The sequence below is a fragment of the Phyllobates terribilis genome, unplaced genomic scaffold (assembly GCF_046119375.1).
Source record: "Phyllobates terribilis strain yellow unplaced genomic scaffold, ASM4611937v1 Scaffold_13__5_contigs__length_258822181, whole genome shotgun sequence".
In the NCBI taxonomy this organism is placed as follows: Eukaryota; Metazoa; Chordata; class Amphibia; order Anura; family Dendrobatidae; genus Phyllobates; species Phyllobates terribilis.
This window is the reverse complement of record NW_027362773.1, coordinates 31,637,507-31,649,511: the sequence shown is the minus strand read 5'-3', so window position 1 is coordinate 31,649,511 and position 12,005 is coordinate 31,637,507. Positions and strand designations below refer to the sequence as shown.

General features: G+C 42.7%; 1 protein-coding gene across 2 annotated transcripts in view; it reads right to left on the bottom strand.

Annotated features, from left to right (window-relative positions):
* KCNQ1 (potassium voltage-gated channel subfamily Q member 1) overlaps nt 1–12,005 on the bottom strand; it is a 198,057-nt gene that overhangs the window by 2,925 nt on the left and 183,127 nt on the right. For both annotated transcript variants that reach the window (XM_073658048.1, XM_073658047.1), the window contains one exon: nt 11,217–11,311. In XM_073658048.1, coding sequence (XP_073514149.1) covers nt 11,217–11,311 — 95 coding nt within the window. The remainder of the gene's footprint in view (nt 1–11,216; nt 11,312–12,005) is intronic.

Genomic DNA, 12,005 nt, shown 5'->3' with positions numbered 1-12,005 from the left:
ATTGTTGTACTCCTTCATTAGAGTCCAGCTGTGTTTAATTAAACTGATAGGACTTGATTTGGAAAGGCACACACCTGTCTATATAAGACCTCACAGCTCACAGTGCATGTCAGACAAAATGAGAATCATGAGCTCAAAGGAACTGCCCAAGGAGCTCAGAGACAGAATTGTGGCAAGGCAAAGATCTGGCCAAGGTTACAAAAGAATTTCTGCATTACTCAAGGTTCCTAAGAGCACAGTGGCCTCCATAATCCTTAAATGGAAGAAGTTTGGGACCACCAGAAGTCTTCCTACATCTGGCCATCCAGCCAAACTGAGCAATCGTGGGAGAAAAGCCTTGTTGAGAGACGTAAAGAAGAACCCCAAGATCACTGTGGCTGAGCTCCAGAGATGCAGTAGAGAGATGGAAGAAAGTTCCACAAAGTCAACTATCACTGCAGCCCGCCACCAGTCGGGCCTTTATGACAGAATGGCCCGACAGAAGCCTCTCCTCAGTGCAAGACATATGAAAGCCCGCGTAGAGTTTGCTCAAATACACATGAAGGACTCAGAATATGAGAAATAAGATTCTCTGGTCTGATGAGATGAAGATAGAACTTTTTGGTGATAATTCTAAGCGGTATGTGTGGAGAAAACCAGGCACTGCTCATCACCTGCCCAATACAATCCCAACAGTGAAACATGGTGGTGGCAGCATCATGCTATGGGGGCGTTTTTCAGCTGCAGGGACAGGACGACTAGTTGCAATTGAAGGACACACGAATGCGGCCAAGTACAGAGATATCCTGGATGAATACTTCTTCCAGAGTGCTCTGGACCTCAGACTTGGCCGAAGGTTCACCTTCCAACAAGACAATGACCCTAAGCACACAGCTAAAATAACAAAGGAGTGGCTTCAGAACAACTGACCATTCTTGACTGGCCCAGCCAGAGCCCTGACCTAAACCCAATTGAGCATCTCTGGAGAGACCTGAAAATGGCTGTCCACCAACGTTCACCATCCAACCTGGCGGAACTGGAGAGGATCTGCAAGGAAAAATGGCAGAGGATCCCCAAATCCAGGTGTGAAAAACTTGTTGCATCATTCCCAAGAAGACTCATGGCTGTACTAGCTCAAAAGGGTGCTTCTACTCAATACTGAGCAAAGGGTCTGAATACTTATGACCATGTCATATTTCAGTTTTTCCTTTTTAATAAATTTGCAAAAATTTCTACATTTCTGTTTTATTCAGTCAAGATGGGGTGCAGAATGTACTTTAGTGAGAAAAAAATGAACTTTTTAGAATTTACCAAAATGGCTGCAATGAAACAAAGAGTGAAGAATTTAAAGGGGTCTAAATACTTTCCGTACCCACTGTATGCACATATACAGTTGAAACCAGAAGTTTACATACACTAAATAAAAAGACACACATGCATGTTTTTCTCAGTATCTGACATGAAATCAGAATTAACCTTTTCCGTTTTAGGTTAATTAGGATTACCATCATTTTTAATTTTTGCTAAATGCCAGAATAATGAGAGAGAGAGAATATTTTAAGGCATTTTTATTACTTACTGCAAAGTCAAAAGTTTACATACACTAAGATTACTATGTATTTAAACAATTCACGGCTGCCCATATGATGATGCCATGTGTTTGGAAGCTTCTGTTTTTTCGCCAACATCTGAGTTAGAGACACACCTGTGGATGTATTTTAATGCACACCTGAAACACACTGCTTTTTTGTGTAGTATTATGGAAAAGTCTAAATAAATCAGCCAAGATATCAGGAAGAGAATTGTGGACTTGCACAAGTCTGTCTCATCCTTGGGTACAATTTCAAGATACCTGAAGGTGCCTCGTTCATCTGTACAAACAATTATATGCAAGTACAAACAAGATGGGAATGTCCAGCCATCATACCACTCAGGAAGGAGACGGGTTCTGTTTCCCAGAGATGAACGTGCTTTGGCCCAATGTGCATATCAACCCAAAGACAAAAGCAAAAGCCCTTGTGAAGATGATGGCAGAAGCTGGTAAGATTGTGTCAATATTCACAGTGAAACAAGTACTGTATCAACATGAGCTGAAAGGTCACTCTGCCAGGAAGAAACCATTACTACAAAAAAAACATAAAAAGCCAGATTAATGTTTGAAAATGCACACAGCAACAAAGAACTTCATTTTTGGAGACATGTCCTGTGGTCTGATGAAACTAGAATAAAACTTTTTGTGCATAATGATCATCGTTAAGTTTGGAGGAAAAAGGGAGAAGGTTGGAAGCCTAAGAACACCATCCCAACTGTGAAACACGGGGGTGGCAGCATCATGTTGTGGGGTTGCTTTGCTGCAGGACGGACTGGTGCACTGGAGCATGGATTTATATAGTGTGACCAAGTTAATAGTTAAAAAAAAGAATAAAAATGGTAAAAAATAAAAAATAAACATTATACTCACCTTCTGATGTCCCCTGATCTCCTGTACGATGCGTCCGGTCTCTTGTACGGCTCGCGATGGTCTAAAAGGACCTTTCATGACATCGGAAGATAAGTATAATGTTTATTTTTTATTTTAAATTCTTTTTTTTACAGGTACTATGGTACCCGGGTCAGGATGAGTCTCCTCTTCTCCAGACCCGGGTACCATCCGCACATTGAATCGCTTAATATCCGCATGTGCACATGTAGTCATGCGGATATTAAGCGATTCAATGCAAGTCAATGGCGGCAATTACGCTGCGTGTCCGCAAAATTAATGGACATGCTGCGTATTTTTCCGCAATGATAATCTGCAGCGGAAATTTTCGCAGCATGTGCACAGCACATGGGGATTATCATTGGGGACCATGACCAAGCGTTTTCGCTGAGGAAATTCCACGGCAAAAACACTTGAAAATGTGACAAGGCTCGTTAAAGGGTCGATATTGACTTTTAGGATTGCTACTTCCAATAAACTTGTCATTTATTTCACTTTTAGCACCGTCTGTCTTTCCAAAAGTGACAATAGGAAGTGCAGCCATATCGGTTGTGACCTTTGAATTAATTTCTCAGAAACAGACAGTGAACAGTCATTTTGTCAGGATGTTATATCAATGACTAAGTCATTAGTTTCCAAGAAGCTGCTTTAAAATTGACAAACTACTTCTTCCTATTTTTGCAGCGGTGCAATATTGCCATCTTATTAGAGAATAGCAGTGAAAGAGAATGTTTAAATTATGTTTTTACTTAATTTTTTTTACTATAGTAACCATCTAAACTAAAAAAACACACCCATAGATCTTGCAATTATCACCCTGGCCAAAATTAGTTTCATATTTCCTGTTGTATACAGAAGATTTTTCAGCAGTTTTATTATCATGACTGAAAATGACAATGAAAGATGACACCTCTATATATAGCAGATAAAGTAGCCACCATTCACAAGAAATGATAGCCACAGCTCACCTCCTCACCCTTCCTTCACAATGAGTCTATTCTTAGGACTAGTGGCCAGTGAGAAAATTGCAAGACTTCAGGATTGTTTTTTTTTATCGTGATGTTAAAAAGTGAAAATCTAAAAAAATGACATTTAAAGTAAATTTAATGTAATCCCTTCTCACCATGGACAGTTTTAGTTTTTGCGCTTTTTCTTTTTTCCCCTCCTCCTTTCTCCCCTTTCGTGTGACATAGCTGTATGAAGGCTGGGGTTTTTTTTTTAGAGGAGAGCTGTAGTTTTGAATGACACCATTCATTTTACCCTACAATATACTGGAAAACTGGAACAAAAATTCTAAGTGAAATGAAATGGGATTGCGTTTTTCATTGTTTTTGCTGCCGTATTTGGGTTTTGTTTCTAAGGTTTCATTGTGCAGTGAAAATGACCTGTGAACATGATTCTTCACGTCGAGTAAACTTGAAAAACCAGATATCAAACTTGTATAGTTTTATTTTGATGGTGAAAATATTTCAGAGATTCGGTGGATAGAGCTTTATGAGGGCTTGTTAATTGCTGAGGTTTTCATTAATAACATTTTTTGGGTTATATACGATGTTTCAATCCCACTTTTTCATGTACCAACATGGCAGCCATGGGGGCGGTCAGCAGGCTCATGGTTGCCACTGAAATCCATAAGTTGCACTTTCACTTAGTGAAGGGGGGTGGAAGGCAACATCCCATGGGCATCCAAAATGGTGAACCTCTGGGACATCGCACCTTAACTACCACGGTCAGGGATTTACTGCAGCATCTACCGTATATTCCGGCGTATAAGACGACTTTTGAAGACTGAAAAATCTTCTGTCTAGTCTGGGGTCGTCTTATACGCCGGTAATGTTTTTGAACTTTCAGAAATTGACATGCGGGGATACTCTGGGGGTGTTAATAAGCTGCCGTGGCCGTATCCCTGCCATGTGGGAGTTAATATAAGGTGGAGGGAGTTAAAATACGGCGGCGGTAGGTCCAGACAGTCAGCGCTTCTGTGCTGAAACTGACACATCGCTGCGCTGTGTCTTCTCAGGCCTGGGACACAGCGCAGCGTATTCCCAGCAGCGGAGACAGACAGAACCTAGCGAACTTTTCTGACACATCGCAGTGTCTTCCCAGCTCCGGACACAGCGCAGGGCTTCTGTGCCGAGAGCTTTCACTTGTCACAGAAGCGCTGCGCTGTGTCCGGAGCTGGGAAGTTCGCATCGCTTCTGTGACAAGTAGTGTTGAGCATTCCGATACTGTAATATCGGGTATCGGCCGATATTCGCGGTATCGGAATTCCGATACTTAATTCCGATACTTTTACAATATCGAATACCGGAATCGGAAGTTCCCATAATGCCTGCGCTCTGCAGTGTCTCTGAAGGATGACAAGCTGGATGGCAGAGCTCAGCTGAGATCCAGCCTGTCATCAGAATGCCATCCCAGAGTGGGAGAATTCTCCTGATTGTTTAAAAGCCGGCGGGCGGTAAAAAGCCGCCGGCTTTTAAACAATCACACAGCCCCATACTGCTTCCCCGCAGCCTCCCACCCCGATCCTCCGCTCCCCTCGCCACCTCCCATCCCGATCGTAAGTTAGGACCGGGCGGGGAGTGCAGCACAAAGGAGCGGGGAGCGAAGGACCCGGGCGGGGAAGCCGGCAGTGAAAAGATTTCACCGCCGGCTTTCCCGTTCTGTGCTGCGCTTTCCCGCCGGTTATTTCAAATGAACAGCTGAGGTATCAGGTGATGCCGATCAGCTGTTCATTTGAAGTCGCCGCGGTGCCCTCAGAGGGTTCATGTGAGTTCATGCTTGACTGCATTGCATGAATTCACATGAACTTTCCCACGGTCTCACAGGTCAGCCTCACCTCCCAGACCCGTCATGATTGGTGTGTGCGGGTGTCTGTGCGTGTGTCTGCGAGTGTGTGTGGGGTGTCTGTGCGATGTCTGCGAGTGTGTGTGGGGTGTCTGTGCGATGTCTGCGAGTGTGTGCGGGTGTGCGCGGTGTCTGTGCGATGTCTGGGGGTGTGTGCGGTGTCTGTGCGATGTGTGCGGTGTCTGTGCGATGTCTGCGGGTGTGCGCGGTGTCTGTGCGATGTGTGCGCGGTGTCTGTGCGATGTGTGCGGGTGTGTGCGTGCAGGCAGACATAGGCCGATGTGACACTACTACTCCCATCGGCCTATGTCTGTCCCCCATCCACTCCTGCCAGCAGGATCAGCTCGATGGGAGCAGTAGTTCCCATCAGCCTGATCCTGCTATATAAATTGCCCTACTGTGTCCCCAATAAATGTTAAATACATGTCATTGGTGGCCAGTGGTTACCTACAATAAATTAGTTCATACATTACCTGTCCCCGCCGATCGCCACCTAAAATAAAGTAAAAAATAAAAAATTACACCTATACTCACCTAGACACCTAATTCCCCGAAGCAATCGATCTCCTGTAATAAAATATAAAATAATAAACCACAACCTTATCCTTACCCCTCCGTAGTAGTCCACGAGTGTCCCACGAAGATCTCCAGTTCAGAGCAGCCACATAGAATGTGACCGCTCTGAACCGCTGCCGCCACTAGAATGACGGGGCCGTAAAGCAGCCCCGTCATTGCATAAGTGGGTTCGCCGGAGTTCAGGCAGCGCTGCTCCGGTTAGCTCCTTTACGGCCCTGCTGTATCGTGAGAAATTCCCACGGTACAGCAGTGCCGTAAAGGAGGTCTCCGGAGCTGCGCTGCCTGAATGCACTCCGGTGACCTCAGTCAGTGGCTCCCGCTGCCGGGAGCGGACGTGTTCCCGGCAGTGTGAGCTTACAGCAGCCATGCACAGCTGTCACCATCTCCAGATGTGACAGCTGTGCATGGGAGATCAGCGCAGGAACGTGGACAGGTAACTATTTTTTTTTTAGTAAACTAAGAATTAAATAAAATGGTGTGGTTTATTTCAAATAAATTATTTTTTTCTTGGTGTAGTGTGTGTTTTTTCTTTTTAACACTTTGTAGGTTAGAATGGGGGTGTCTTATAGACGCCCATCATTACTAACCTGGGCTTCATGGCAGCTGGCGCTGACATGAACCCCAGCCCTATTACCCCCTGCCACCGCACCAGGGCAGCGTGGAAGAGCGAGGCTAAGTGCCAGAATTGGCGCATCCTATGGATGCGCCATTTCTGGGGCGGCTGACGGCTGGTGTTTCTAGCCTGGGAGGGGGCCAATATTCATGGCACCCTTCCTGGGCTATTAATATCAGCCCCCAGCTGTCTGCCTAGCCTTTGCTAGCTATTAAAATAGGGGGGACCCCACATCATTTTTTGGGGGGGTCCCCCATTTTAATAGCTAGTAAAGGCTAGGTATTCAGCTGGGGCCTGATATTAGTAGTCTGGGAAGCTCCGTGGGTATTACCCCCTTCCCAGGCTTCAAACATCTGCCCCAGCTGTCTGCATAACCTCCGCTAGAGACTAAAATTAAGGGGAACCCCACGCCAATTTTTTTTTAAATAAATCCTTTATTTTAACACTAAATGACAAGTACAGTAATCAACACTGTCACTGTACTTCATATATATGTGATTGACATGTTTCTATCTATCTAATCTACCGTATGTATGATTCTCTATTCCTTCTATTCTAAATTGTCGGGTACAGATGCTGAATTGCCGGCCGGCTTTTTTAAAGAGACGGTGCACGAAAACACTATTATATTTTTTAATAAATCCTTTACACTAAATGACAAGTACAGTAAGCAACACTGTCACTGTACTTATTATATATGTGACTGACATGTTTCTATCTACCTATCTAATCTATGTGTGAAGCTCTATTCTTTCGGTTGTAAATTGTCGGGTACCGGTGTATGCCGCTGATGAAAATGGATGATAGTAATGTTGTTGTTGTATGCCTTATGTTTATGAGTGACAGTTTTCCTGCTATATACCTGCATGTCATAAGAATTTAAATTAAAAAAGGACCATGTTAAATTCAAATCTGTTTTTTTTTTTATTTTTACCGGTGTTTGGTATGCGTTGGAAAAGGGGTAGTCTTATACGGTGAATATATCCTAAACTCTATATTTTAACAGGAAAGTAGGGGGGTCGTCTTATAATACACCAGGTCGTCTTATACGCCGGAATATACGGTAAGTGTTTAACAGCAGCAACCAGAGCTGCTCTAATAGCGGCTTTTACAGACAAATACCGGCAGTATAACACAGCTGGAATCTGCAGGTATATTGCGGGTTGAGTTACAGAGTCCACTCCACACACTCGCACTATACTTGAAGGGCAGATAGGGGTTAAACAACAGATGACACGTTATTTTTAAGCACTTTAGAATTTATTTATTTTTTACTTTGCAGATAGTATACTGACATATGCTTTGTACTTAAAGGGAATGTCTGCATTAGTTAATGTCTTTTTGTTAGAAGGGCCCCAATATGCTGACTAAAGGATGATCTGTTGCTGGCAATCTCAGCGAGAAGCCATTTGTTGAAAAATCTGGCAACAAGCATTTAATTCTCCTGCACTGCCACCAAAAGAAACAGGAGGTACTGCACAGTATCCAGTGAAATCAATAAGCTGACTATGTAATGAATGAAGTACTGGGACCTTCAAAGTGGGACTTACTCCATGTAACTGCTCTCTAGTCTGCATAAAATGGGTTCAGGTTTACAACGGAGAATCTCCACTATTAACCTGTATAGTGCCCCAAGTATGTGCAAGTGGTTTCTAAACCAGACAACCTCATTAAGTCTCAAAACACCTTCGTCAATAAACAGGTATTCTCAAATTACTAAGTTGCTTTACCCCTTTACAACTCAAGGTGGTTTGCACGTTAATGACCGGGCCAATTTTTACAATTCTGACCACTGTCACTTTATGAGGTAATTACTCAGGAACGCTTCAAAGGATCCCCCTGATTCTGAGATTGTTTTTTCGTGACATATTGTACTTCATGATTGTGGTAAAATTTCTTCGATATCACTTGCGTTTATTTGTTAAAAAAACTGAAATTTGGAGAAAATTTTGAAAATTTAGAAATTTTCAAAATTTGAATTTTTATGCCCTTTAATCAGAGAGATATGTCACACAAAAGAGTTTCCCACATGTCTACTTTACATCAGCACAATTTTGGAACCAAATTTTTTTTTTTATTGGGGAGCTATAAGGGTTAAAAGTTGACCAGCGATTTCTCATTTTTCCAACAAAATTTACAAAACCATTTCTTTAGGGACCACATCATATTTAAAGTCACTTTGAGGGGTCTTTATGACAGAAAATACCCAAAAGTGACACCATTCTAAAAACTGCACCCCTCAAGGTGCTCAAAACCACATTCAAGAACTTTATTAACCCTTCAGGTGCTTCACAGGAATTTTTGGAATGTGGAATTAAAAAATTAACATTTAACTTTTTTCACAAAAATGTTACTTTTGACCCATTTTTTTTTATTTTTGCAGGGGTAACAGGAAAAAATGGACCCCAAAATTTGTTGCGCAATTTCTCCTGAGTAAGCAGATACCCCATATGTGAGGAAAAACCACTGTTTGGGCGCGCGGCAGGGTTCGGAAGGGAAGGAGCGCCATTTGACTTTTTGAATGTAAAATTTGCTTGAATAATTAGCGGACGCCATGTTGCATTTGGGGAGCCCCTGATGTGCCTAAACAGTAGAAACCCCCCACAACTGACACCATTTTGGAAACTAGACCCCTCAAGGAACTTATCTAGATGTGTGGTGAGCACCTTGAACTCCCAGGTGCTTCACAGAAGTTTATAACATTGAGCCGTAAAAATAAAATTTTCACATTTTTCCCACAAAAATGTTTTTCAGCCCCCACTTTTTCATTTTCATAAGGGTAACAGAAGAAATTGCACTATGCAGTTTGTTGTGTTATTTCTCCTGAGTAAGCAGATACCCCATATGTGGGGGAAAACCACTGTTTGGGCGCGCGGCAGGGTTTGGAAGGGAAGGAGCGCCGTTTGACTTTTTGATTGTAAAATTTGCTTGAACAATTAGCGGATGTGCCCCTGATGTGCCTAAACAGTGGAAACCCCCCACAAGTGACACCATTTTGGAAACTAGACCCCTCAGGGAACTTATCTAGATGTGTGGTGAGCACCTTGAACCCTAAAGTCCTTTACAGACGTTTATAACATGGTGCCGTGAAAATAAAAAAATCAAACTTTTTTCACAAAAATGATGTTTTAGCCCCAATTTTTTATTTTCAAAAGGGTAAGAGGAGAAAATGGACCCCAAAAAACTTTTGTGCAATTTCTCCTGAGTACGCCAATATCCCATATGTGGGGAAAATACAGTGTTTGGGCGCACGACAGAGTTCAGAAGGGAAGGAGTACTGTGTGTCTTTTTGAACGCAAAATCGTCTGGAATCGAGAGCGGACGCCATGTCGCGTTTGTAGAGCCCCTGATGTGCCTAAATAGTTGAACCCTCCCCCACAAGTGACCCCATTTTGGAAACTACATCCCTCAAGGATTTTATCAAGGGGTATAGTGAACATTTTGAACCCAGAGGTACGACACAGAATTTGATGACATTAGGTCATCATATTGAATAAGTTGTCATTAGTCTTGAGCGCAAGTGCTCGCTACTTGAGTTTGCATCGGGTACTCAGGTATGCACCATGTATCACGGGTGCTCAAGTGAAATGCTCGAGTCCCCGCCCGCATGTTTCACTTCGATCGCAGCAATGTGGGGGTTAATGTGCCGGGAGCGGTGCGGGACCGCTCCCTGCACATAGTACCGGTGTCAGCTGTGACAATCAGCTGACACCCGGCGGCGATCGTGCCCGCACAGCCTGTGTGCGCGCGCGATCGCGATGACGTACTAATACGGGTCAGGCTCTTAAGTCCCAGGGTACAGACGCGTATTAGTACGTCATGGGCTTTAAAGGGGTTAATTAGTTAAACAGCATGAAAATAAACAAGTTTGCCACTGACTTGCTTTTTCCATTTGTTGTCATTCTCCTGCAATGAGAGCTTTTATCTCACATAGTGTAAAGCTCATTTCCATGGAGTTCAGCCACTAGTAGTAGAGTGTGCTGTAGTCACATTCCAGGAGAAAAGTTAACTCCTAACATACCGTTAGCTCTGTCCAGCCCATTCATTTCTATACATCAGTTAGCTGCTCCCTGCCTTCTCGCTTTTGGCTCTTGATGAGCTGCTCTTATCCATCCTGTAGAATCATAATTCCTGGCACCCAGTATCTAGGCTCTCACTGTCTGAGGCTGTGTGCTTGCTCAAATACCCTGTTGTCTCTATGTGTAAAAATAGTGATAATGATAGAGTTCATTCCAGAACAAACCACTGATGGCTGAATGTGTTACAGCAGAACTTGTGCTGAGCTTTATAGTTCTAATAATATTACAGCTCTGCTGCTCAGCAGAGCTATCACTCAAGGAGAAAAGCCCGTCCTACCAGAAATCAGGAAGAAGGGAGACTGCATAGCTCTGAGCTGCTCAAGAGATCACTTATGAAAACTCCTTTTAGGCATCAAACATTTCCTTTGTTCAACTAGAAAGAATACAGATCTACATATTTCAGAATGTGTATGAACTACATGTCTGAAATAAAAATAAGTTCTAAAAAAAATAAATAAATAAATTATACATTTATATATATATATATATATATATATATATATATATATATATATATATATATATATTCCATAAGAGATGTAATTTCTCCTCCCCAACCACCTCTCAGTTTGGAGGGGCTTTGTTTAAGGCTGACCCATAAGTCCAAGTAGTAAGGCAGTCTTAATAAACATTTGCTGAGCACCTCCTCTGTAGTTCCTTGATTCTGACCATCAGATTCAGATGACCTTGTGAGTATTGCTCAATGACATCACGTACATCATAGGGCTTCCTTGCTTGCTGCAAATAAGAAAGAGGAAATGGAGAAAGATCAATGCCCTGAGGACCATAAGAGGACATTGTGAAATTATTGTAATGATCAGAGTTCATCTGAAATCAAAACCACAACAGATTCCTGCATGAAAGAGCAGGACAAATAGGAGTACATTGTGGCATCTGGCTGACGGGCTGCACAGCAGAAAAGGTCTTTAAAATGCTAATTACAGGTACAACTCAAAAAGGACATACGGTATCCACATTCACCATGAAATTAGAAATCTGAAATGTCTTTTTCTGCTATAGTTTCATAAAATTAACAAATAAATTGACAACTGGACATCACCATTCCCCCAATCAATGTCATGTTTTCCTGTGCAGCACAGTATGAACATGGAGGTCGTGGTGAATTCTTTAAAGCCTTTCTTAGAGATTGCCGAGCCTTAGATTACAAGTCTGCAGTCACGGAGTGACTTGTAGCCTAAGGCTGGGCAACACCTTTAAGTCCCCGATAACCACATATGATATACCCTTAAATTTTATTGGTCACCAGATTTCCGAATACATTGTGCAAACACAACTGGTCTCTTAGACATAACAAGTAGGTAGTTTGAAAATCTATATCAGAATGGCTTAATTTTTTTTTAAGGTTGTACTCAATCTACTCTCACCCAGCCTCAGGGCCGGCTCCAGGTTTTTCTGGGCCCCGGGCGAAAGA